Source organism: Ursus americanus, chromosome 2 (assembly GCF_024610735.1).
Source record: "Ursus americanus isolate L20-20 chromosome 2, mUrsAme1.1.p, whole genome shotgun sequence".
NCBI classification, from domain to species: Eukaryota; Metazoa; Chordata; class Mammalia; order Carnivora; family Ursidae; genus Ursus; species Ursus americanus.
The window spans coordinates 103,416,834-103,443,957 of NC_142128.1; the positions used below are offsets into that span (position 1 = coordinate 103,416,834).

At 39.7% G+C, this 27,124-nt stretch overlaps 2 protein-coding genes across 2 annotated transcripts in view; one reads left to right on the plus strand and one right to left on the minus strand.

Moving 5' to 3' along the window:
* CATSPERE (catsper channel auxiliary subunit epsilon) overlaps positions 1-6,703 on the minus strand; it is a 168,768-nt gene extending 162,065 nt beyond the window's left edge. Inside the window, exons 1-2 of the mRNA XM_045796212.2 lie at positions 6,404-6,703; positions 4,523-4,571 (exon numbers count right to left, since the gene is read on the minus strand). Of these exons, the coding sequence (XP_045652168.2) occupies positions 4,523-4,571; positions 6,404-6,639 (285 nt within the window). The 5' untranslated portion in view covers positions 6,640-6,703. The remainder of the gene's footprint in view (positions 1-4,522; positions 4,572-6,403) is intronic.
* A 1,737-nt stretch (positions 6,704-8,440) lies between these two features.
* Positions 8,441-27,124, plus strand: part of ADSS2 (adenylosuccinate synthase 2) — a 34,697-nt gene continuing 16,013 nt past the window's right edge. The window contains exons 1-4 of the mRNA XM_045796202.2: positions 8,441-8,749; positions 20,230-20,332; positions 21,102-21,170; positions 23,247-23,297. Coding sequence (XP_045652158.1) covers positions 8,567-8,749; positions 20,230-20,332; positions 21,102-21,170; positions 23,247-23,297 — 406 coding nt within the window. The 5' untranslated portion in view covers positions 8,441-8,566. The remainder of the gene's footprint in view (positions 8,750-20,229; positions 20,333-21,101; positions 21,171-23,246; positions 23,298-27,124) is intronic.

The following is a 27,124-nucleotide window of genomic DNA, read 5'->3' on the forward strand; positions in this document are numbered from 1 at the left end:
CTTGTTTGGAACATATTCCTCTGTTTCTTCTATTTCCTTGACTCTCTTATGTTCATTTTTATGCATTAGATAAAATAACCAACTCTCTTAGTCTTGAAGGAGTGATGAGCCTTATCATTTAACCATGCCCTAGCTCTTGGTTGTCCTTCAAAACTTTGTGATTGTCCAAGCAGCCTATTTTATTTTTCATAACTCCCAATAGATGAGGATGTGCCAAGTCCTGTCATTGTCCCACAGGGAGGATCTCAGTCAGCACCTAGATTCATGTTGATTGGAAGCTAGACACTCAAGCACCACCTTTTAAAGTATACAAATATATACAGTCATATGGGACTACAAGTGTAAGCCATGGCCACCAGAGTCAGGCAATCTGGAGGTATCCTATGGGCAACAGTTATAATGACCAGGCTCTAGATAAATGCATAAGTTCCTTTCTGAGAGATAGTGGCAAGCTGTAGTGAGGCAGAGAGAAAGCATGGAGATGGCCTCCACCAGTTTATGTTCCCTGAGAGCATCTTCATAGATTCCTGGATGTGTGTCAACCTAAATCCTGTCCCTCATGCCAAAGCTCCAGGAAAAGCAAATAGGTAGAGAAAAATTGACTTAAAATGCTTTCCATTAAGATTTATGAACTATTTAATCCCTAAAGTGTCTTCTGTACACTAAATATTTTCTTTCTTTCTCTGAATATCACTTGCAAGCAACCTGCAAAGCCACTGGTTTTATCATCTACTCGCCTGCATTTAGTCTCCCTCCTCTGTTGAGAATCAAACTCTGGCTCCCAACTCTCATTTCTGTAATGACATACTCCATTATTTTGGTTACATGACACATTTCTGTCACCTCCATAACAATGATAAAGGAAGAGCAGAGATCAAAAAAGATTTTTAGGGGATGCCTGGCTGGCTCAGTTGGTGCAGCATGCAACTCTTAATCTCAGGGTTGTGAATGTGAGCCCCATGTTGGGTGTAGAGATTACTTAGAAAAAAGGAGATTTTTAAAATGACTAATAAAATGGTCAATTATACAGAAAAACTGTTCAAGAAACAAAGATGAAATACATAAATAAATGATATTAAAGAAATTAACTACAAATGACAGTTTAACTGGTAAGTACAGATTTAATAAGAAATGGCTAGCAATGAATTTAAAAACAAATAACATTGTAAAAGAAAATATAGTTTATATAGATTCCTTTTGCCTGATTCTGAGTAATGTAAATACAATGATATATATATATATATATATAGACATAGAATGTAAGTGTAAACTGATACAATTATTTTGTAAAATCTTCTGGCACCATCAACTAAAGCTGAACACATGCATATAATATACCCTATGACTTACCAGTTCCACTCCCAACAGAAATGCATATATATGTTAAGCAGAAGATAGGCATAAAAATGTTCATAGTAGACGACCTTATCTAATCCACTAATTAAAAAGACTGAAAATGGAATGAACATAATTGCTTACCTAGAGTAAAAGGATTCATATATTATGGTATGTTAATTCAAAGGAAGAGTAGGCAGCACTGAAACTAAACTGCAGCTACATGAAACGAGAGGATCAGTCAACTCTACCCATAGGAAAGAAGAGAGTTCCGAAACTGACACATCAATCTTTGACAAAGCAGGAAAAAACATCCAGTGGAAAAAAGACAGCCTCTTCAATAAATGGTGCTGGGAAAATTGGACAGCTATATACAGAAGAATGAAACTTGACCACTCTCACACCATACACAAAGATAATATCCAAATGTATTAAAGACCTTGATGTGAGACAGGAATCCATCAAAATCCTAGAGGAGAACATAGGCTGTAACCTCTTTGATATCGGCCACAGCAACCTCTTTCATGGCACATCTCCAAAGGCAAGGGAAACAAAAGCAAAAAGGAACTTTTGGGACTTCATCCAGATAAAAAGCTTCTGCACAGCAAAGGAAACAGTTAACAAAACAAAGAGGCAGCCCATGGAATGGGAGAAGATATTTGCAAATGACACTACAGATAAAAGGTGGGTATCCAAGATCTATAAAGAACTTCTCAAGCTCAATACCCAAGAAACAAAAAATCAAATAAAAAAATGGGCAGAAAATATGAACAGACACTTTTCCAATGAAGACATACAAATGGCTAACAGACACATGAAAAAATGTTCAAAATCATTAGCCATCAGGGAAATTCAAATCAAAACCACATTGAGATACCACCTTACGCCAGTCAGAATGGCAAAAATGGACAAGGCAAGAAACAACAAATGTTGGAGAGGATGTGGAGAAAGGGGAACCTTCTTACACTGTTGGTGGGAATGCAAGTTGGTTCGTACAGCCACTTTGGAAAACAGTGTGGAGGTCCCTCAAAAAGTTAAAAATAGAGCTACCCTATGACTGAGCAATTGCACTACTGGGTATTTACCCCAAAGATACAGATGTAGTGAAAAGAAGGGCCATATGCACCCCAATGTTCATAGCAGCATTGTCCACAATAGCCAAAATGTGGAAGGAGCTGAGATGTCCATCAACAGATGAATGAATAAAGAAGCTGTGGTCCATATATACAATGGAATATTACTCAGCCATCAGAAAGAATGATCACCCAACATTTGCATCAACATGGATGGGACTGGAGGAGATTATGCTAAGTGAGATAAGTCAAGCAGAGAAAGACAATTATCATGTGGTTTCACTCATTTGTGGAATATAAGGAATAGCAGGGAGATCGGTAGGGAAAAATGAAGGGGGGGGTTAAACAGAGGGGGAAATGAACCACGAGAGACTATAGACTCCGGGAAACAATCTGAGGATTTTAGGGGATGGGCTAGCCCAGTGATGGGTATTAAGGAGGGTGTGTATTGCGTGGAGCACTGGGTGTTATACGAAAACACTGAATCATGGAATACTACATCAAAAACTAATGATGTACTGTATGGTCACTAACATATAATGAAAGAAAGAAGAAAGAAAGAAAGGGAGAAAGAGAGAGAGAGAGAAAGGAAGAAAAGTTAATTGACACATCTATATACAGAATAAAGGATAATACCAGAAAAATAAAAGTAAGTTGTTTAATAGGTGGTGGTTTATTACATGGAGAAAGTAATGTGAATGTATACTTTATATTATATACGAGTGGACTCCAGATGGATTTATGACCTACATTTGAAAGGTCAGGATATAATGCATATAAAAGAAAAACTAGGATAAGTATCTTCGCAACTCTGGGTAGGAAAAGATTTTTCATAACAATCCAAAAAAGTAGAAAGTATGAGGTCAAAAAGCGTGTGTGTGTGTGGGGGGGGGTGGTTTGGCTTAACAAAAGTCAGGTTTTTCTTAAAAAATAAAATATCCACAGACAACATTAATGGTTAGATGAGTAGATGTGAGACAGGAAAATGAAACAAAACCAACATTCAAATAATATAGAGGGTGGAATGTATACAACACTTCATAAATCAACAAGAAAAGGGCACAAAATTAAATGGAAAATGGGCAAAAAGAGAAGCCTGCATAAATATGGGAAGAGATGCTCAAAATCACTAGTCATGGGGCGCCTGGGTAGCTCAGATGGTTAAGCATCTGCCTTCAGCTCAGCTCAGGTCATGATTTCCAGGTCCTGGGATTGAGACCCATGTCGGGCTCCCAGCTCAGCAGGGAGTCTGCTTCTCCCTCTCCCTCTGCCTCTCCCCCTGCTTGTGCCCAGGTGTCTCTCTCTCAAATAAATAAATAAATCTTTTTTAAAAATCACTAGTCATCAGAGAATTGAAAATAACAACAGCAATAAGCTATTACACATAGTAATAAAATTAGTAAAAAAAATAGAAAATTCAATAATTCAATAAATTTTGGTGAATATGTGCACTAGGTTGAGAATAGAAATTGAGACTGCCATTCAAGAACAATCATGCAGAATAGTTAAATCAGGTGTCTGCTCTATGTCCCAGCAACTATAGCTGAAATATTATTGCACAGACCATAAAAGGACATGTAAAAGGGCATCATCACAGTGTTGTCTGTGGTGACAGAAAGCCATGTGTCCATCATTGGGGGGCTATACAAATAACACACACACAGACTAGTAAGCAGGCAGCATTAAGAAGAAAGGAAGTAGACAAAGTATTGAATAAAAAAAGTAATCTAGAGAATGAAGTCTACAGCTTCAGTGACCATTCATCCTGGCTTGTCAAGGCTGTTGGAATTCATACCTGTTGTTCCAGCATAAATATTAATAGCACTCTCCTTCATTTTCAATAGTTTACACAATATATTGTATGGCCATCCTATCTGTGAATATTAAGTCACAAAAACATTCAAAACCATACTACTTATGTTTGCTACATATATATTTAAGGACATTTATTGGCAAGAGGATTTATACTAGGATGATAAATGAGATAAAGGAATGAAATAAAAATAAATGAATGATAACTGTGCTATACAACTGAGTATAAAATACTGCTCTCTGCTTTAAGGTAGATAATAATTAAAACTTAACTATAGCTTGAAAAAAAATTACACACTTACAGTACTTCTGGTACTAAAAATGTGGTAGTTTGGGCTGTTAGTGGAATACCTGTGGAGGAAAAGGTCAAATATAAATATTAAAACTAACTTCTCCTCCAAATAAGAGGGATTCTATTGTAAACCCAGAAGCAGACGTAAGCCCATAGGGAAGTTTGGTATAGGACAGAGGTGATATTCAGTAAATGGAGCTGGAAAATGGCTCTGGATTCGTAAGGAGAAAGAAATAATCCCAGTCCTACCTTAGATCATTTAAGAAAACCAACTCCATTGGGATAAGAAATGTCAAAAACATTAATATTCTCAGTAGAAAATTTAGGTAAATATCTCTTAGACATTGGGGAAAGGAAGAATTATTTAAATAAGACATCTACCTTGAATTCTCCACCCCCCCCAACAAACTAACAATAAAAAACCATTACATCAAATTTAAGAAATTTTGTCCTTTAAAAGAACACCTTATTAAGATATAAAATTCAAGAAGCCTGTGACTACCATGGGGAACAATAACATCTTTGTCTTCACTAAACTCTCGCTGAAAATTTAGGGAAGGGAAAGAAATTTAGCATTCCCTTCGATTATGAACATAGACCAGGGGTTGGCAACCTATGGTCAAATTCCACCTGTTTTTGTAAATAAATTTTCATTGACACACAGCCACACCCATTGGTTTACTACTTTTGGGGAGCGCATTCCCCTATCATGGCAGAGTTGGGTAGTTAAAGCATAGATTGTATCACCTGAAAAGCCTGAAGTATTTACTACCTGGCCCTTACAGAAAGTTTGGTGACCTCTGGTGTACAACATAAAGTTTATGAAGTCCCCGAATTCACAGGCCATCTTTAATAATATCCCTTATCCTTATTTATTGATCCATTGTTTCCCAGGCATGCGCTGGGAGCTAAAAATATCTTTGCATCCAAGCCTCACAACAACAACCCCATGAGACAGGTTTTCTTTTCTTCACTTTAGAGGAAATAGAAGCTTACAAAGTTCTGTCAGAATGCTACCTTTTTGCTTTTTCTCACTACTTCACTGACCCTTTCCAAGGCTACTCTTATTCTGTTCGATGCCCACCATCGGCCCAGTGAGGTGCCCTGGATCCCCTCCCTCTGAAACCTCTCTCATAGTTTGACTTATTGTTGGTATTCTTACATCTTGTTGTTAGAGGGTAGTAATTAGTTATAGCAAAACCTCCACTGAATGGAGTATTCGCAGAACGTTATTTTTCTGGTTAATTATCTGTATTTTAACCTTTGTTGAAAATCTTTCTAAAATATTTCGATACACTTTCCAACTCAGCAGTTACTAAATACTGAACAAAAATCACACTTGCACTGAGGATTTCTCAGAACTTTTTAAAGCTTTCACTCCCTAGATCAAATCACAGAATCAATTCCCATTCCTTATGCAGGAATTACATCCCCTTACATTTGTACAGTGTTTACACTTTATAAAGCACTTTGTCATAAATCATTCATACATCTGCCTCACAGAAACCATCAACTACCTGGTTACCCTGGAGACGGGCCCTCGTCCCGTCTCCACTTCCCAGTGGCGACTTTTGGGCTCTCTGGCAAAACAAGAGCGCAGCAGGAGGAAAGGAGTTTATGGGTGGTTCCTAGGCGCTCAGCTGTCCAGAGGACAGCGACGCAGTTACCCAGACGCGGAGGAGCAAAGCCCTCACCCTGCTGCTTCATTCTCCGCCCTCGTCCCTCGAAAACTCTCGGAAGAGGGCGGCGAGGCGCCGAGGGTGGGCGCCGGGAGCCGGGGCTCCAGGCGGTGGTCCGCGGGGGCGGGTGGGTCAGGAGACGGAGGCGCGGGGGCGCGGCCCCAGGGGCGACCCCCGCCCGGTGCCCCGGGGCGCCACTGGCGTCTCTCTACCTCCACACTGCCGAGCCGCAGCAGCTCAGCCACGACAGCAGCACCGCCACTCCCTGCGCTGACATGGCGCCCGGACGGCCTCCGCCCAACGGCCCAGGCCGCGCCCGCGCCCGCCCTGGCCTCGCGCGCTCCCAGGGGGCGCCGGCGGACCCGCGGAGGAGGTGCTGGGGGCCGCGCGCCGCGGGCCGGGCCGGGGTCGCACCTCCCCGCCCGCGAGGGCCAGTGCGTGTGCGCATGCGTGCGAGCGCGCGCCGCTACCTGGCTCCCCGGGAACCTCGCAGTTGGTTGGAGTTGAAAATGTAAACCAGACTTGAGGAAAGGCAGAAACCATGCCGCTTTGGAGTGAAATAGCAAAACCACTCCGGAAAATTCCGGTTGACTGAACGAAGGTGAAGCTTTTAAGTTACTGTATCTTTTAGCCCAAATTTTCGTTGTGACTGTATATAAATACTGCGGTAACAAATGCGTATCTGGTAGTGTATGTATCCAGTATGAGGCATTCCATAAATGGTTTTTAAGTTCAGCGGAAATCAACACTAACGTGTACTTACTGAGCACCTACTATATGCCCAACACCACCTTGCGCACTTGGGTACAAAGAAATATGGCAGCTTTCTGATTTACAAAGGGGTTTGTAATCTTGTGGTAAAGCCAAGATAAACAAATACCAAAATCGTCACACAGGATTATAATTTATCTGTTTATTTGTTGGTAGACCAATAATCTGAATCCTTGAGTGCTGCAACTTTATCTTTACTCCTCTTTATGTCATCAGGGCCCAGTACCATCATAATTTGTAGTAGGTCCTCAATGTTTACTGACAACGAATCATTGAGTAAAAGTAGTATTATACTAAAATACGCTCTAGGGACCATTAGAGAACCTGATTGTGTGTATATGGTGTATATGTAGTAGACACTGCATTTAATGCGATTCTGTTCCCACTTTTTCCGAAGCAACTTTGTATCGGGATTAGATGCCATAGTTAATCTGTATTGCAGCAGTAGGTACAGTTTACTCCAGAATCTGGCTGTAACTGAAACACGAAGAGTAATGGAATATACACAGAGCGTCTGGGCTCTGCACTCTCTCGGTACCAATTCAGCCCGCACTAGAGCAAGTTAACTAACTTTTAAACCCTGTAAAATAAGTGTAAGATAGTATTACCTACTTTATATGTTGTGGGATTTAAAAGAGCTAAGTGTATCACAGTATTTGGCACAAACTATACATCACTATTACCCTCCTCCTCTCTGAGCCTCTGTTACTAATGTGTAAAACGAGAAGGATTAGAACTTTACTTGAGCTCTAGATTTTCAGTTCTAATGTCCTCTATTGCTCTAATTTGGAATATGCCCTTTTATTTCCTTCTATTTCCTCTAAAGTGAAGCTTCTATTTCCTCTAAAGTGAAGAAAAGAAAACCTGTCTCATGGGGTTGTTGTGAGGCTTGGGTGCAAAGATATATTTAGCTCCCATCTCTATTCTTACTTGCAGACCTTTAGTTCCCAATTCTAAATCTATTCGTTTCCATTCCATCCCATTTGTATTTTGGAATGCCACCCTTTGTATTTAGCACACACTATCTCGACCTTTAATAAAGACAAGTCGTTAAAAAATAATTTGAAAACGCCTTCGGAGACAGACCTGCAGACGGCAAACAGCATGGCACCAAAAAACGTCGCCTCGGCCCAGAGCGTTGCATGCCGGGAGTTGTAGTCCGACGCTCGAGCACGCACCTCCGCGCCTCCCTGGTTTGAAAAGCGGGAGAAGGGCGAGTAGGCGGGGCGTCGAGGCGAAGCTCGCTGGAGGCCCCGCCCCAGCCCCCTTCCGCTCGCAGGGCTCGCACCCGGGTGGCGCGCCAGGCTGCGGAAGGGGCGTGGCCTCGGTCCCGGGTGGCGGCGGTTGCCGCCACCCGGGCCTCTTCCTGCGGGCGGTGCTGCGGCGGCCGGCCTGCGCGGGGCAGTCATGGTCGCCCCTTGAGTGGGCTGAGGCGGAGAGCGGGGCGGGGCCTGGCTGGAGGGTGGTGGCCCGGCGGGGGCGGGGGCGGGGCCGGCCTCTGGCTCCTTCTTCCTCTGCATGTGGCTGGCGGCCGCAGAGCAGTTCACTTCGCTCACTTCTCGCCGCCCGCGTTTCTTTCGGGCTCTCCTCGCGTCACTGGAGCCATGGCGTTCGCCGAGACCAACCCGGCGGCATCCTCCCTGCCCAACGGCGACTGTGGCCGCCCCGGGGCGCGGCCCGGGGGGAACCGGGTGACGGTGGTGCTGGGCGCGCAGTGGGGCGACGAAGGCAAAGGGAAGGTGGTGGATCTGCTGGCGCAGGACGCCGACATCGTGTGCCGCTGCCAGGTGAGGCGACCGGGCTCTGACGGGAAGCCGGGCCCGAGAGCGCGGGCGCGGAACGCGGATCCGTCGTCCCAAAGAAGGTGTCACCTTGAGGTTCTCTCCTGCTCGGAGCTGCGGCGACGTGGAGAAATGGCGGGAGGTTAGAGACCCCCTGACCTGAGGTCTTGGGTTGAGGGGTTGCGGTGGCGCTGAAGGAAGACCAGGGTGGACCGGGAGTCTTTGAGAGATGCGCGATGCCTGGGGAGTTGCAGTTTTCCGTCTGGGGGCCAGTGCCCAGCCCCGAGCTTGGGGCCGGGGTGGGGGCGGGATACGGTCTGAGTTTGAGGAGCTGCCGCCCGAGGCCTGCTCCCGACTCCCGGCGGAGACCCCGCGCGGCCGCAGCCCCCCCCACCCCCATCGCCCCCCCCACCCGCTCACCCAGCGAGACCAGGTGGGAAGGGATGGTTCCGAAGCGCCCGAAAACCCATTCTCCACTCCCCCACCTGCAAGCCCCCAGCGTTCAGACCTTTGCCTCCTCGGGTCCACTTTGTTGACATGAGAACCCGTCTCCAGGCTTTGGACGGTGAATGGCCCCGGTTTTTGACTCCGTACCCCGCGTGTTAATATTAAGGGTACATGATTTTTACTTGGTTCCGGAGGAAAGAGTCCCGGCTCTTTTGCGAGTGAGGCAAGTAAATACGTGGATGTCAAATTTCTATTTAGAAATATTTACATTGTTACGCTCACATGGAAAGTGAACTTTCGGGAAATGGATTGGTAATGTACTTCCTACCGGGAGACACGTGGTTTTCAGTGTAAGCTTTCTTCCTATTTGTCGCTTGCTTTGAAGCAGCCTCTAGGCTACGCCTTTGTAAAGGCTCTTAGATAACTATTACCAGTTTCAAAATTCGAAATAGTTGAGCAATAACCACTTTCAAAACAAATTGTAGTATATCTAAAACTAACTGCTGTTTACTTCACAAGAGGATTTCTTCTTCATGAACATGGCACAATATGATGATGCCATGCTGTATATGTTCTAACAAGTTAGTAGGCCCGCTTGATTGAAAAGCTTTCCACCTGAAACTGATTATCATTCAGAGCACGCAGAAACAAGGTAATCACAAGTACAGAAAAAGCTAAGTGCAGAGATTCTGATTTGTCTTGTTTTTTTGCATGCAGAAACACCCTGCCCATTCCTTAGCTAAGAGAGTTGTGGCCTCTTCGTATTACTACTAGCACCCCCACCACTTCTCCCCATCTTCGGATCTCTGTTCATCCACCCCTCTGGAACACACTTACCTTACTCAATACCTTACTCCTAAGCGTGTTTCCACTGAAGTCCTGCCCTACACTGCCTTAGGAGCTGCTCTGGAAGCCAGGTTTCACCTTGCTTTTGTCTTAAAATCAGATCCGGCCATGCTATAGAGAAAGAAGTAGGAGAATACCTAACTCTTGCTGGATAGAAAGGGAGAGAGGCTGGGCCTGTTTGTCCCCTTCCATGTCATTCCTGATCTCTTCCTTTCCTGGAAATAGTAATACTTAGGCTGAGTTACATTATGGGTTGTAAGAAGGTTTGGGAAATGTAACGATCAATAGCATTTATTCTAAAAGATCCTCGATTTTAATATTTCTTTGAAAAATACTAGAATTCGTTTGTAGATTGGAGGTGTTACTATGTTATAGAGAACGTCCTCTTGAAGGTGGTCATGGACCAATCTTATTTGATGCCCTTGGAAAGCCTAGAGAGAAGTGATTGAGAAGGAGCCAAGTTTGGCTTTAAACTGTTACCTGAAGATAGAAGAGGAACATTTGAGCAAACCCGTTAGGCAAACATTCCTCTCCTGTAAACTTTGACTTCCTGCAACCTTTGTATAATTCTAAAGTCTTCATATTCTTTTTTTTTTTTTTTAAGATTTTATTTATTTATTTGACAGAGAGAGACAGCCAGCGAGAGGGGGAACACAAGCAGGGGGAGTGGGAGAGGAAGAAGCAGGCTGCCAGCAGAAGAGCCTGATGTGGGACTCAATCCCAGAACGCCAGGATCACGCCCTGAGCCGAAGGCAGATGCTTAACCGCTGTGCCACCCAGGCACCCCTAAAGTCTTCATATTCTAGTACCTTTTAAGAACTCATCATTAGAAGGATTCTTACTAGTTTTGTTAGTGAAAGTAAATACAGAATGAATAGATTTAAGCATAGCTCTTGTGATTCATTTGGGTGACTTTTTATTAATTGGCCAGCCCTAGGAAGCTGACTTCTCCTTAATGAAGTTCTCCTGGCTTATAAAACTGAAGAATATGGAATGTTGAAATTCTTAGTGAGTGTAGAGTGCTGGGGAAAGTCAACATTAGAAAAGACATTTTAAACTTGAATTGCCTTGTTTGATGATTGAAGTTTTGTGTATTACTGAAAATAGGTACTTTGTTAGAGCTTAATATGTGTTTTTGGTCATATTCATGCCAAAAACTCAGATTTTAACAGATTGTTTCTCTAAAAGTGGCATACACATAATGTATCCATTGTTTAACAGTGGAATCTAAAGAATTTTTTTCCAAAATAAAGTTTTTAAAAGAAAAACTGACATTACATCTAACTGTATGTTTTAATATATCAAATGCCTTTTGGAAAGAATAGATGCCAAGCTAGTGGCATTTTCATCGTCAGTGCACTTAAGTCCCATACTTCAGATTAAGGATTTATGCAGAGTTATTTATAATTTGGTAAATTTTCTAGATCCATAAATATGTGTGTAGAACTTGCATCAAAGGACAACCACTAGAAACACCTTAACTTTAAATTGATGTCTTTTAAGAAAAAGAAGTATAGACCAACTCCAGGCCTAGTTCATTTATCCAGCGATCACATAATGAGGATCTACAGGTGACACTCTTAGGGGGAACTGCTTGGCCCCAGAATTAAGAAGCTGAAAAAGGCAGGGATTGTGCCCCCAAGGAGCTTACAGTCTACTGGACAACTGCTACATAAGTAAGTATTGCCAGGCTGGGGGTGGAGAAGGATACTAGTACAGGTTTTTCAGAGTTCAGGTATGGGCAGAGGAAGGCCCCTTTCTGGCAGCATAAAAGTAGCTTTGTTAGAAGTCTCTTGCTGTCTCCCCCTCCCCCACAAATCCTCCAAAGTAAACTGTTATACTTTATTTTTTTTATTTTGTTGAGTAGAAACTACAGATATTTTAACTGTTGCACTTTCTACTACTTCTTAAGCAAGGGCTTACTTACTGTTCTCCTGGAAAGCAAGCATGGTAGTCTTGGAAGTTGCCTGTGATCGGGAATAGCTAGAACAGTATTTCCTTTCTTGGTGTTTTTTTTCCCCCAGGGTTTTAAAGTTGATATAAAGAGAAAACATTAACTAAAATTAATTATAAAGGGAAAGTCTATCCTGTCACTTGTTACATATATAAAAGTTTGCTGTGAAGTAAATACAATGAAAAAAATGTTAATTTGTGGCCAGATGCTGGCACCCACAGAAGGCTCTGAAACCAGCTATTACTAAGTATAAATATATATATATATATATATATATATATATATATATATATATATATATATGAAAGACCTAACAGCAACAAACTGAGACTTTCTCCTGGGAATAATCAGAAAAGTTGAGAGATAATTTAAGAGGGATAACTAAAGTGTTATGTAATGCCTTGACTTTATATACAGCTAAAATTACCCCCCAGACCACTTCCCATAATTTGGAAGATGGTAGAGAATTAGTGTTTAAGGTAAACCGTTTTTCCAGGTTTATAATAATTGCTGTTTCTGTGCCCCCTGACTATCAGTTGTTTTTTAATACAGTTTATAGTATTTCCCAGGTCATAAGTACATACCAGTGTGTGGTGTACTTCGTTAAATCTTGCTTTCTTGGATTACTGTGTTTTTCCTGCTAGAATAGAAGTTTTCTCAAAAAGAGGACTTAATTCTTTTTTGTTGTTTTTTTCCATAGCACCAGGTACTCTGTGAGGCAGAGAGGAAGTAAATACTCAACAAATATTTATTAGGTGACTGGATCACCTCTAGAAATTTCTTTGAAACCAGTAGTTTAACCCTTTCCTGTAAATTATTTTAACATCTCCTTGGACAAGTTAATTGACTGATGGCATGAATTTAAGGTGGAATCCCCAGCATTTATTGGATTAATATTTGTTACTTAGTATTTCAACTAGTACTTATTATATTGTACCATTATGTTTATAGGCTTTAATGGTTTATACTAAAGTCTTACCTCTTGTATCTGCTTGAAAATAGATAACTGATATTTGTATCTTTTTTGTGTATTTCCTCAGAAATACATGAATAACATGAATGCCATGTTATTCTAGTAAATAGTTTTTGTCTGCTGAGGGCAGTAGATCTGAAAGTTTAGTTAATGAGGATGTCCCAAGTTGTTCACTATTTAAGCCTGTTCTGTTGATATACATAATATGTAAATCGTGTCATTTGTATATAATAGTACAGTAGTATATAACAGTATATGTAATATATAATTTTTAAAAAATATATAATGTCATCTTTTGAGGCATAAATTTTTAATGAGATCCTGTCAGTGGTATCTGATCAATATTATTTTGTTTCTTTAATTTTGGTGGGAATGGGTCAGTTAGTTGGGTAATTTTAAGTTCTCTTTAGAACAGATTGTTGCCCAGAACAAATCTAGAGTAAAATGGTAAATTGAAAAATAGGTGATAGTTTACTATAACTGGATACAAATTTAGCTATCTTATCTTTTGGGGACTGTTATATTTTGACACTAAAGATCACTGTGGATGAACTACATACCAATAAGTGAAGATTGGTAACTATTAGAATACTCTTACCAATGGAAAAAGGGACTTTGAAGTATTTAGTATTGCCTGGCAATCAACAATTGAAAGAGTAAATAGTAGACCATTCCCAGGGCTACTCTGGCTCCAATATGGGATGGTTCTTTGCACTGAACTAACTTTTAATTATATTTAACTCAATATAATAGAATTCTTTTAAAAATGGGATTTTTGTCTCTATCAAGTTTTTTTGGGTTTTTTTTTTTTTTTTTGGTATCAGGCTTTTTTAAAACCTTTTTAAAGGAAGGGTTTTATTTATGAGGAATTTTTTTTTACTTGAAATCTATTTAATTTGTGTGTTTTTAAGAAAATGTCTTTATAAATGTAATGATTAGGTGAATTTTTAACCAAGCATTTACAAAGAGCTGCATCACACATCATTGGTTTATGCATTTTTTGGTTGCATGTCTGATCTTCCCATCTATGACCGTGCTTTAGTAAGTGTGTATGTTAGATTTAGGTACCTAGAGTCTAAAAGCTTGATTAGGACCTAAGAACCTCCAAAGCTTTTCCTCATGTGTATTTATGTGTGTGTGAAACTGGAAGGTAACTGTAATAACGTAAGGTAAAGTGGGTATCTTAAGCCTTTGAAAGAAAACTGAGCAGTGTGCTTGGATGTCTTTGCTAAAAAGAAATTCAGATACCCTGTATATGTTTTCTCTTCCTATCTAGTGTGTCTGGTTACTGTTGAATAGTTTAATTGATCGACTTACTGGTAGTAACTTAACCTGTTCTACTTTGGAATCACAAGCTAATTGCAGTTCTACAACTTTTCATAAAAGAATAGTCATCCTTGGGGCACCTGGATGGCTCAGTCTGTTAAGCATCTGCCTTGGGCTCAGGTCATGATCCCAGGGTCTTTGGGCTTCCTGCTCAGCAGGGAGTCTGCTTTTCCCTCTGCCTCTGCCCACGACGCCCCCCCCCCCCCATTCTGTCTCTCTCTTGCTCTCTCAGGTAGATAAATAAAATCTTAAAAAAAAGAACAGTCATCCTTGTTTATAATTACGTTATTGCTATGGATTAACACGTGTTTTAGTTTTGGCAAGTAATGAAATGTTTCACATCTGGAAAGACAGACACAGGTCTTTACCAAGAAACCAGCACAGGTAATAAGCATTGTCTCAAAAGTTTGTTAGGTTTCTAAGATGCTTGAAGACTAGGCAAGAAATAGGGACCCTGTTTTTGGTTGCTGGTCTGAGGCCTGGGGTACGAGGCTTTGCTGCTCTCTGCTGTAATCCAGAGCGGTCACTGTTCTTGATGGATGTTCACTTAGAGCTCTGTGATTATAATACTGTGTTCATGTATTCAGAGCAGAAAGGACAAAGAGAAGACACATAGACCATTTTAGAGGCCTAAGTGGCCTGAGAAATGCCTCCAGGCTGTGTGCATGAGATTGTTAGCCCTGGACTCTTGGGCCTCTACTGTTGCTGGTAGAGATGCCACTGTTTATAACACTGCAGGAGGCCACGGACACGTCTTTACCTCCTGGATCACAACAGAAACTTGGGGTGGGGCGGGGCGGTAGTTTGGGGAAGAGGAAGACCTAACAACAAACTGAGTTAAGAATCAGGAGTCACTATTTTTTTTTTTTTGAAGGAGTTACTGTTGCAGACTAATGTCATTTCATTCCCTTCCAATTTTTTTTTTTTTTTTTAATCTCCCCTGGACCTTTGGTGCTACTTATTTAGAAACTTCCACATCTTGATTTCCTGATCCAAACTTTTATCCTAGAGTTGGGCTTAACAGAGTCTGGTTCCCTCAGAACCAGAGGTTCCTCAAGCCACTGAAAGAAAATTATCTTCTTTCTTAAGCTTAAAACCAAATTGCTAAGTATACAGCTGAGAACAGTTACAAAATAACTAAATACTATTATATCATCCCTGTAGTGTTTTAGAGTTTTGTTCTTGACAGCATATTAACATTTGGGAGTTAATCATTTTTTATATTCAGTTTACCACCAGGGCAAGATGTGAGCATTGGAGAGCCAGCTGTATACATACCGCGTCACAGTGAGTTTGTGCTGTGAATCATGTGGATTCTTTTGTTTGCAGCAACAGAGAGGGACTCTCTTAAGCAAAATGGGGATTTGTTTGAAGCAAGAGCCGGGTAGCCAGTCCTCAGAGTGGCCTCAGGTAAAGGCAGCTCCTGGGATCTCAGCAGCCAGAACTGGCAACCTTTTTTTTTTTTTTTTTTAAAGTATGCGCCCTTAAATGCCAGGCTTCACGAAACTAAGGGCCTTCCTCGCTCTCCAAATCAAATTCCCAAGACGCAAGGAGCTTGATTGTCTCAGGCTTGGTTGGCTCAGGTTTCCCAGTCTGGATCAATTACTGTGGCCAGAGGGAATGATTACTATGATTTGCAAAATGAGGCGGGGGGGGGGGGGGGAAGAAGAGTGACTGAACACACAAAAGGTATAGCTGACCTAGAATTAATTTCAGATAGGAAAATATGGGAGGAGGAGATAATAGCTCTGGGTTATTCTTATTTGTGAACTGTTTGGTAACAGTCTAATACACTGTTGACCTAGGGTTTTTCTAGAGGGGAGAATGTTTGGAATTAACTAGGTTTTTATTGTTTTAACTATCTCAGTGGAAATGAGCTATCTCAGTAATGGTTTAAAAAAATGAATAGGTATACATCAGAAACTTTGATTTTTTTTTTTTTTTTTAGCTTTGAGAACATAGAATTTTCTGTTCTCTGCCCCCCCACCCCAGCCCAACATCATGTTCTAGTTTATGTCCATGAGAGACATTTTTTTCTTGGTCACTAAGAGGCTTATTTAATATTTTTTTTTGCATTTAATCTTAATGTAAGAATAATAGTCAAAGAAAATAAGTAACATAAATACCAAATTAGGTGATGTTTTGTGACTGGTGAGACCTGATTGGATTTTTTCATATATTCTTTAATACAATGAATTTGCATTTATTCTTGGTATTCAGCACAGGAAAAGCCATCAGTAAGGCATTATAAACTTATGTTTTTCCTCAGAGAAACTTGCTACTTAATATGCAGTCATTTTGGGTTCACGCTGGTCTTTTATTTGTTTTAGGGGGTATATTTCAAAATTTAAACTATTTAAAATTTTAAATTGTTAAAAAATATTTTCTCTAATGATTGATCCGGAAAACAAAACTAATTGCTAGTCCACAATATTCTGTGTTTTTAGTTAGTATAAAACATGCAACTTTGATAATTAAAAGCGTTAAGTACTACATGAGTGATTGGAATCATGTGTTAAGGGAATTTAGCAAAACAGCAAGAGGTAGTTAACATGTAACTAATAATCTGAATATATGATTAGTACTGTATAATTAGGGATTATTTATCAAATTTGTTTTGCAGAAATTTTGCATTGAGAAGCAAATGGTACATTTCTGTTAAAAGTAGACAAGAAAATATTCATCTCTTAACGTTTATATAGTCCTCTCTGGCCTCCCCAGTACTACTTACGAGAATTATTAAACGTGATTAAATGTATGTGTTCTTGCTGCTTACTCTGGCACCCACTCCTAGAGTCGCCCGTTGAGGGGCAGTGCGATCACAGACACGGAAACTGAAGTTCAGACTCTCTGCCCTTGTAATTCACTGGAGGATGAGGGTGGGTGGCCGAGGTGGCGGTTGGCAGTGGTGCTCATGTTGAAACCTTGTTTTGCTGTTTGCTAATGCACGTGACCTCTCCTTGGACCATTGTAATCTATGTTTGGAGACAACTGCCTGAGCTCCCAAGGTGAATTTTGTATATTGCACATAATTTATAAGTATTTTATGTTAGCATCCAAATAAATACTTCAAATTTGAAGCTTCATCTGTTGCATTTTGTAAAATAGGACAGTATACTAAAACTTACTTCATGTATAGATCGCCTTGTCAAGAAACTCCTTTGTGAGTAGCTCCTTCTCCGTTCACCTTGGGAATCTTTTTTCTGCATAATTGTGTGTTTTAAGATTAGAAGTTGTCATACCCCAACTCCCCCTAGGGCACTAGTGACCAAATATACTAATTAGCACACTTAATTTTTCTCCCCTAGCTCCTTAATAGAATAATCTAGGGTTATTCTGAGTATATTTAACCATATTTTCTTGCTCAGCCAAATAAAATTTAAATGAGATTTAAGTCATATAGTAAGCCTTAAGAGGGCATTGGTTATTGAAGGGGTTGGTTAGTGTTGGAGTGAGCTCAGCTGTTCAGTAAAGTGATTCAAGCCTTTTGCAGCTGAACTTTTCCAGCTAAAACCACCGCCTGCAAACTTGGAGAAACTTATAGATTAAACCAATTTATCCCCCTGATGTCATCTGTCACAACCACCTGCCTCGCAGAAAGAAACCTCTCTTTATTACAGTCACTGCCGTTGAGTACTGCATATCTCGGTAAAATATTATCTAAGAAAAAGTAAGGTTTTGTTCCACAGTAAGAATGTAATTGGGCTCCACCAAGTTAATAATTGTTTCAGGAAAAGATTTATGTTACTATGTCTACAAAAATAATTTTGGGTAAATTAGGGAGACTTACTTCACAGGTCTATTCCAAAAGTTATGGTGTAGTTTCTTAAGCAAATGATGGATTTAAAAAATAAACTGATTTTGCTGAAATAATCTTGACTTTTTTTTTTTTTTGGTGGCAATATTACTGGTACTTTATAACAATTCAGTAAAAATCTATTGGATTTAGTGATTTATAACAATTTAGCATCTTCGTAGGATCTCAGGACATTTTAATGAGCTTCATGTTCTGGAAAGATTTTTCCTGAAAATTTGGGGGAGGTTTCCTAAATCATAAAAAGTCATGATAAAAAGGCTAATATTGGTAGGAGGGATAAAGTAAAAGAAACGCTATAAAAACCAAGTAAGGCTTGTCCTATGAGTTATTTTTATTTTAGGAGTCTATCAGAATTGATAAGTTTGCACAAGTGTGAAGTAATAATGAAGCGTGTACCAGGAAGTGTATTGTGACATTGTCTGTAATGACAAAAGGTTGGAAACAGTCGTGCTGCTTCTCTTGTGGGACCAGGTAAATAAATTCCCAGTCCATATAAGAAGCAGGGTAGTGCCGCTGTTAAAATGAAGAGATGGTTTGGCTTACAGGGTAAGGCATGTGTGCTCAAATTTGCTAAGTAAAAACAAGCAGCCAGGTGTATAGTTTGCTACCATTTGTATGTGTGGAATGAAACAACATACAAATACCTGTTTGCTTATGCAAAATTCCTTCGGGAAGGACACCAGAAGCTGGTGGGGAGAAGAGCATGAGGAAGACTTCACTTTTACTGTGTATCCATCTGTGCCTTATGTATCATATGCAGATGTTTCCTATTAAAAAATAAAGAGGAAAGAAGTAGTCACTGGTTCCGTTGGTGGATGGAGGGAAGGAGGTGTTGCTTTCCACTCCCGCCTCTGTCCTCCTGTTGTCTTCCAGACTTCAGGCCCCCACTGTGGAGTCTTTTTTGGTTTTGTTCTAAGCCCACCTGACATACACTAGTCTTCAAGTAAGGCATTCTTTGCTTGTATCTGTGCAAAATGCAGTGTAAATAGGCATTTACTTTTCAGAGGATTTTTTTTTTCAGGACCTGTTTTCTGGCACTGTTTGTGAATTCGTGATTGGTGACGATTTGGTAAAAAGGAAATAACATTCATTTTGTCAAAAATAGCCACAGGATAAAGTTAAACCAGTCATTCTCAGGGGACATAGTTTTGATTGGTGTTTAAAAGTCCAGCCAGGATGATATTATAGTTTTTATTTGTTGCAAATATATTCCTAGTTTGTTTGCTTTAAACTTTTTGTTATTGTGTAGAAGTTTAAGCATATAATCAGTTGATTTGTGTTTTCTTCTATATTTTTTAAACTTAGAAATTAGAAAAATTTTCTGGTTACCTATAATCAGTCTGCTGTGTACCAAATTTTTATAATCTGACGTCATATCTTGCTTTTTATTGACCATTAGGCCTGAGTTTCACTATGTTTCACTATGGGTTTATAGTATGTTTCTCAGCTTAGAGGTTCTTTGACCCTGTGTATTATTTTATCCAGAGATGAGTGGATTCAGGGATTGGTACCAAACAGACGCACAGGATTGACTTACAAATTTAAAAATTAGAGTCTCGGGGTAGCCAATATTTGAGGGAGTTCCTTGGGAAATTTCCTAGTTGGTAAGTCCATGTAAGAATACAAATTTCAGGTCACAAAGCTGCTTGCCACCCTCTGAATACAATGGGAATTCCATGAATGTTTATGTCAAGTTAGGGTAACTGGATAGATTACTCTTTTCTAATTTAGTGATTTTTCTATGTTTGGATAAAATATCATGGATTTTTAATTAGATTGCTACATGACCTATAGAGTACCGAGAACAAAATAATTGGTTCCCTGTGCTTTTTTCACGTTTTTTTCTCTTTTAAGAGTGTATGTCTCCCAGAAACCTGAATTCCCGTGTTCTGGATCCTGTCAGGAAAGAAACCACTCCAGGGTACTACGATGGGGAAAGAAGAGAGGGTAGCCAAACTATTGTGAAGCCTCTAAAGAATATGGATTTGTGGCAAATACATACTTGGGTTTTCTTAAGTTACACTGACATTTTTGGAAGAAATTATTAATTCCCTTTGGAAGGCAGATGTGTTACTTGTCATATTTATTGTCAGGTTCAATTTTCCCCGATCTTGTACTTTCAGGGAGGAAATAATGCCGGCCATACAGTTGTTGTAGATTCTGTGGAATACGATTTTCATCTTTTACCCAGTGGAATAATTAATCCAAATGTTACTGCGTTCATTGGTAAGTGTATAAACTGAACCCCTTGAGGTTCCCCCCCAATTGATAATCGTGTTCAGTTTTCATTATCTGAGCTGATTTCATCTCTCACGATTCAAATGTTTCGTTGATCCCTTATTAATCTTGACCTTGGTACCTTTTGGAATATACCTGACTGGCTATTTTACACCTCTGTCTTTTAGCACTAATGCTTTTTGGAATAATTTGTGTTTAACTGTGGTCATTGGCAATCTTAATTTTATAAAGTAGATTATCAGGTCAGCTTTCCAAACACGGACGCGTACACAGTAAGCAATACAGGAGGGGTTCATGGATCGATTCTGAACCCTTATAACATGATGCAATCTGCAATCTTTTATCCTGGTTTTTTATCTTTAAAAGTGCTAATCACAACCCACTAAATTGATTTTATGACCACAAATAGGGTATGATTCCCTAATTTGAAAGGCCTTGATTTAGCGTCTACTGTAACTTGGTTCCATTTGCCTAGAACAATGTAACTTGGTTCTTTCAAAAGAAGAGTTTTACTTTGTTTTAAAGAAATTCCAAATTATACTGAATGTAACGTTAGTGTTTTATATTCTGCGTATTATGTATTTACATTACACTGCTTTCTAACACTTGGAACCATTTCTGTGGTAACTCCCTGATAAATCAGACGTCCCGTTTGTCAGAGTCCTTCACTCTTGCACTGTTCCGGATAAGGGGTATCGTAGACGTCTGTATTGCAAGTATAGATATTTAAGGTTGGGATTCGTTTGCTTTCCTCTAGGAAATGGTGTGGTAATTCATCTTCCTGGATTATTTGAGGAAGCAGAGAAAAATGTCCAAAAAGGAAAAGGTATGAAAGAATGACCACTTTGCCTGGGGACTAGTTTGGTTTTTGGAAAGTTCATTGGGATCTCATGTCAGACAAAGTTAACATTTTGTCTTATACTTTAAAATTGCTGGTTATTATGGGACAAATATTTCAATGTCCGTTAAATTGTATTCATTTTAATCAGTATTTTAAACAAAAGACACACATAATAAGGTCATTGTGTAAGCCCTGATTTTTTTACACCTGGGTCATCTGCAGAGTGGCTCTTCAGGCTGCTGGAATTCATATCCACTGAGACTCAGAGATTCCTGAGTTCCTTTGTCATTTGTGCTCAAGTTGGCCCCATCTCCCAAACCAAACATTAGCTGCGGGGGTCAGGAAACCAGTGAGGTCCCCTTTGCACACCGTCAATCAGTCTTGTTTCTGTTGGTCATACAAACCAGGGATAAAAGAGGGTTGTTTACGTACCTCCCTCCAAATGAGGGAAGTGCTCCTTCTATGAAAGTATTCACTTCTGTCTCCTCAGGAAAAAAATTTTAAAGGCTTAATTTCCTGCCCTTCCTAATCTCTGTTGGATTTTTGGAAGGCTGTCTACATTCAGTTTGCCTGCCTTGCTAGGCTTTGAGGGGAATTTGGTCATGCAAATAATATGCAGTTGAGGAAAAGCATTGTTTCCCCTTAGCTTGGCTCATATTTAAAATACTTAATTCCATTATGTTGTTAAAGTTTATTGTTCAGGTTTAAAAGTAGCAATCCGACCTCAAATGTTCCTAACAACTGAATCTGACTTCACAGAATCCTGCCTGCCCTCCTACCATGTCTGTTGTCCTCCCTGCATTTTTTTTTTAAGATTTTATTTATTTATTTGACAGAGAGAGATAGCCAGCAAGAGAGGGAACACAAGCCGGGGGGGGGGGGGGAGTGGGAGAGGAAGAAGCGGGCTCCCAGTGGAGCAGGGAGCTCGATGCGGGGCTCGATCCCAGGACTCTGGGATCACGCCCTGAGCAGAAGGCAGACGCCTAACGACTGAGCCACCCAGGCGCCCCACTCCCTGCATTTTTTACCTAGGTGTTGCTGGCTGCTTTTGAATTTGGTCAACTTGAGGTTCCCATGCTGCCCTCTGTTCTCCTTCATCCCCTTTAAAAATTTTGCCCTCCTTTCTTTTTCCTTTCAGCCTGTCTAATCCAGCTGAATCCACTTTACTAATTTTCTTTGTAATAAATTTCTGTATAATATGCCTGAAGCTGACTTTAGAATACATACTTACATGTCAAAAACAGCTATAGAGGGGGAGGCTTAATATCCCCCTTTCACTTTCAGCACTTCCTCTTTATAAGGACTCCTTTTTGAAACACATCTTTGGATATTATCAAAATTAACACCTAATTTTTAATATCTAGATATTAGTTTTGAAAGTGTTTAGAGCTTGGCGGCTGATTCTTAGAATGCATGTAGCTTCCTAAGGTACTGTCTTTAAAGAAACATATCCATTTAGATTCATTTATTCATTTAGCAATAGTTCTTTGAACATTTATGGGATGATAGGCCCCGTGCTATGAAAATTCATGGCCCCTGCTCTCAGGCATTCACAGCTAAATGGGGAGATACGTATGTCATGTTGTAAGTCAATGTAGTAAGGGCAGTAGTTGATAGTCCTTTGGAGGAATTAGTGAGAACATTTTATTATTTTGTTTAATCCCACCATTTTATAATTGTCTTTTGGAAAAGGGTGCTATTCCCAAAATTAACCCTTTTCTTGAAATTCCCCTCCTGCTCTGCAGCTAGTTCCCCCTCCCCTGCCTCTAACAATTTTCCTCCCATTTGCTTTTGGGTTCTTGGAAGTATTTTATGTGGATTTGGCTGGCTTGAGTTTGGAGCTGTTTAGATAACACATTTAGAAAGATAGAACTTGTGAATGAGTGTAAATATAATGAATGACAGGTGAGAAGATTCTTGTTAAACCTGTGTCCTATACAGAAGACAAGATATGTAAGTGATTACTTCCATGAAAAACACTTTTAAACATTGTATTTCTAAAGAAATTGAGATATATGCCAAGTGTTTAATAAGCCGTATTTTTTTTCTCCTTCTCTCTAGGTTTGGAAGGCTGGGAAAAAAGGCTTATCATATCTGACAGAGCTCATATTGGTAAGGGGCACATAATGCATTTAACTGTCTTATTATCAGAAACTTGTCACATGGAAGCATTTAGTAGCCAATTTTTCTTTAATTTTAGTGAAAACTAGGATGTATTATAATAGTTGGGCTCCAAATAACTCTTCTAGTTAAGGACTAGGCTAAATTTTACTTATTTCTGAAGAAAGAATTAGCTAACCAAATGAATCCTAAAAGCAGTATTTCATGAGACATCTCTAATTCTATTATAAAATACACCACATCAAAATACAAAGCATTTATTTGCACATTAATTATCATGTAAAAGCAGGTCTGCTATCTGGCATAGCTGTAGAGTGACTCTTTGTGTCTAAAATGTATTAATGCCGCTTTTTCGATGGTTCAGACTTAATTCAGAGTAGCCTTCTCCTCCATGATTAGTTAGAGCAAACTGGATTCTAAAGTTAAATTCAACCACCACTAATAAATTTGACGTTTGTTTCCGTGTTATTATCCTATCTCTGATGTGATAGAGTTAATTTTCGAGACAATAACCAGGAAAAAGAGTGGCCTGGTGCAAACTCTTCAGTTGTATTTAAATACAAGTGTCCCCTGGGGCAGTGGCTACTCTAGTTTTAGCACTGACCCCCATTTTAGAGCAGCCCCGTCAGGGGCACCTGGGTGGCTCAGTCTGGAGGGTCTGACTGTTGATCTCAGCTCAGATCTCCATCTCAGGGTCTTGAGTTCAAGCCCCTTGTTGGGCTCCTCATTAGGCATGGAGACTACATTTAAAAAACAAACAAAAAAGAGTAGCCCATCAAAGTTCTTAAGGATCACCGCCTCCTGAATACCCATCAGAGCCTCGAGGCCTACCGTAGCCCCAGTAACCCAGTACGCTGACTTCTTTCAAGTAAACTGTGCTGGACTGACATACTTTGTGGGTTTTATTCACTTTTTCTAGCCTCTTTGGAAGCTTATTAGATCTTTGACTTTAGACCTTTCTTTTCTTTATATAAACATTTAAAGCCGTACAGGTACCTTTAATACTACTTTAGCTATTTCCACAAATACTGACATTTTGTATGTTTATTTCCATTCAGTTGAAAATACTTTGTGATTTTTTTGTGATTTCTGTTTGACCTATGAGTTATTGAGAAATACGTTTAAACTTCTAAATATTGGATGATTTTTCTGATTTATTTATTTCTAATTTTGTTGTAGACAGAGAATATACTTTATGTTTGATCTCAGTCTTTTTAAATTTGTTGAGACTTGTTTTATGGCCAAGCACAGGGTCTGTTTTGGTCCATGTTCTGCAAGCAGTTAGAATACGTGTTCTGTTGAGTAGGGTTGTTGAGTGTTCTTGAAGTGTCTGTTAAACAGTGTTCAAATCTTCTGTGTCCTAGCTGATTTTTTTCCTACTTGCTCTCAGTCAGCTAGAGAGAGGCATGTCGAAACCTCCAACAAGAATTGTAGGTTTGTCTGTTTTTCTTTTCAACTCTTGTCAGTTTTTGCTTTGACTGCTTTGAAGCCCAGGTAGATTGCATGTATATTTAAGTTTACGTTTTTGATGAGTTAGCTCTTTCATCCTGATGAAATATCCCCCTTTTCTATGGTCATATTCCTTATTCTGAAGCCTGCTTTGATATTAATATAGCCAGCAGAGTTTTCTTAAGATCGGTATTTGCATGGTGTGTCTTTTTCAATCTAATAATCTTTAACCTATCTATATCTTTATATTTACAGGGCATTTATTATAGACTAAATATAGTTGGGTCTTACCTTTTATTCATTGTGACAATGTTGCTTTTAATTGGAGTGCTTAGATCATTTATTTTTAATATAGTTAATTATCAATATGATTGCATTTATATCTACTTTTTGTTTTCCATTTGTTCCTTTTGCTCTTTGTCTTTTTTCTTCCTTTTCCTGATTTCTTTTAGATTTAACATTTTAAATATTATCTGCAATATTAGTTTATTAGTTTATACCTCCTATTTCGTGAATTTTGGTGGTAGTTCTGGGATTTATAATATACAACTTTAAATCATCATCATCTACCTTAAAATAATATAACGTTTGACCCAAGATTTTTACAAGGAAATGTTTCCATTTCCCTCGTACAGTCCCTTGTATCATCATTGTCATACATTTCATGTCTGCATTGTTCTTTTTTTTTTTCTTCAAAGATTTTATTTATTTATTTGACAGAGAGGGACAGCCAGCGAGAGAGGGAACACAAGCAGGGGGAGTGAGAGAGGAAGAAGCAGGCTCCCAGCCCAGGAGCCTGATGCAGGGCTCGATCCCAGAACGCCGGGATCACACCCTGAGCCAAAGGCAGACGCTCAATGACTGAGCCACCCAGGCACCTCCATGTCTGCATTGTTCTAAACTCTGTAATGTGTTCTTAATATTTTTGCTTTGAACAGCCAGTTTCCTAATAGAGAAATTTAAAAATGAGTCCATTGTTGGCCAGTTCTTTACATTAGCATACTTTAGCAAGTATGCAAGAAACTGTCTTTATAATTGTGCCCTGCCTCATTGAAACTCAACAAAATTTGTAACATAAGAGATCCTTATTGAGGGAAAGAGACCTGAGAAGTGGCTGAGACTTTAAATTTTTTTAAACATTTGAAATGCAGGTTGTTGGGTATCTGTCCTTTGACTCAGCAACTACCTGTCGAAAGACCACTCTGTGCCCAGTGTGTTGGTGGGCACCAAGGATTCAGAAAAGGCCAATAAAAATTCCTAATGGAGCTTATAGTATAGCAGGGGAAGACAGATAATAAGCAAGATAAAACTGTGATGAACGTACCGTGGCACGTAGTGGTGAGTTCTAAGGAAAGAAAGGAGCCACGTGTAGTGTCTGGCAGTTTGGAGGAGGTGGGTAGGGATCTATAATTTTAGATAAAGTGGCTGGGGACATTTCATGGTGAAGATGACATTCATGTCATCTGAAGGAGATGACAAATGAGCAAGTTCTGAAGACACAGTACAACACCGAGGCTGTAGATAACAATGCCATACTGTGACTTCAAAAGCTGTGCGGAGGGTGGATCTCATGTTAAGTGACCACTATTTAAAGAACAAAACAACAAAAACACTGGGGAAAGAAGACCTGAGGAGATAGGAGAAGCCAGCAAAGTGGCCATTACAGGTAATGAAGCTCCCACTGGACCCATTCCTACGGTGTAACATTAATAGTGTTAATAAAACTTAACGATAATAATAATAAAAAAAAGATGGTGTAAATAAAACTTACCTACTGAACACGCATAATCATCTTCTATTTTAAAAATTAGACTGAGTCCCCAAGGCAGCACTTTTTGTTTTCAGTATCTAGGCTGTAGAAAATGGAAGAGATACTCAAAGCAACTTCACACAAAGCCTGTTCTCTCAAAAACAGTATTAGTGGAGGTATTAAGTCTCCATGCCATGATGGAGCTTTATGAAAGTCATTATTCTGATTTCACTAATTGCTCCTTAGGGCCTAGAAAAACCTGAAAAACATAAGTTCTATGGCAAGGTACTAAATTAACTTCTGAAAAATATGGTTTACCTGCTTTCCATCAACCATTTACTTGTGATTGCCAGGTGCCTTTGTAACTTACCTGAACGTAGAAAATAAAGCAAATATTTAAATATAAAATATCTTTTTGTTCAAAAGAAATGGCTTCCTCCAACATCTCAATTTTTGTCATAACTGATTTGCAAAGTCAGAGTTTAATGAAACAGCTTCTTAAGAATGATGCTGGCCCCTCAAAGGTAGGTAAGAAAGGCTGTAAGCTGTGTACTAAATGGGGAACATGACAAGAAACGAATCCCTCTAGTATGTGGTAGCTCTTACTAGAATAAGTGTA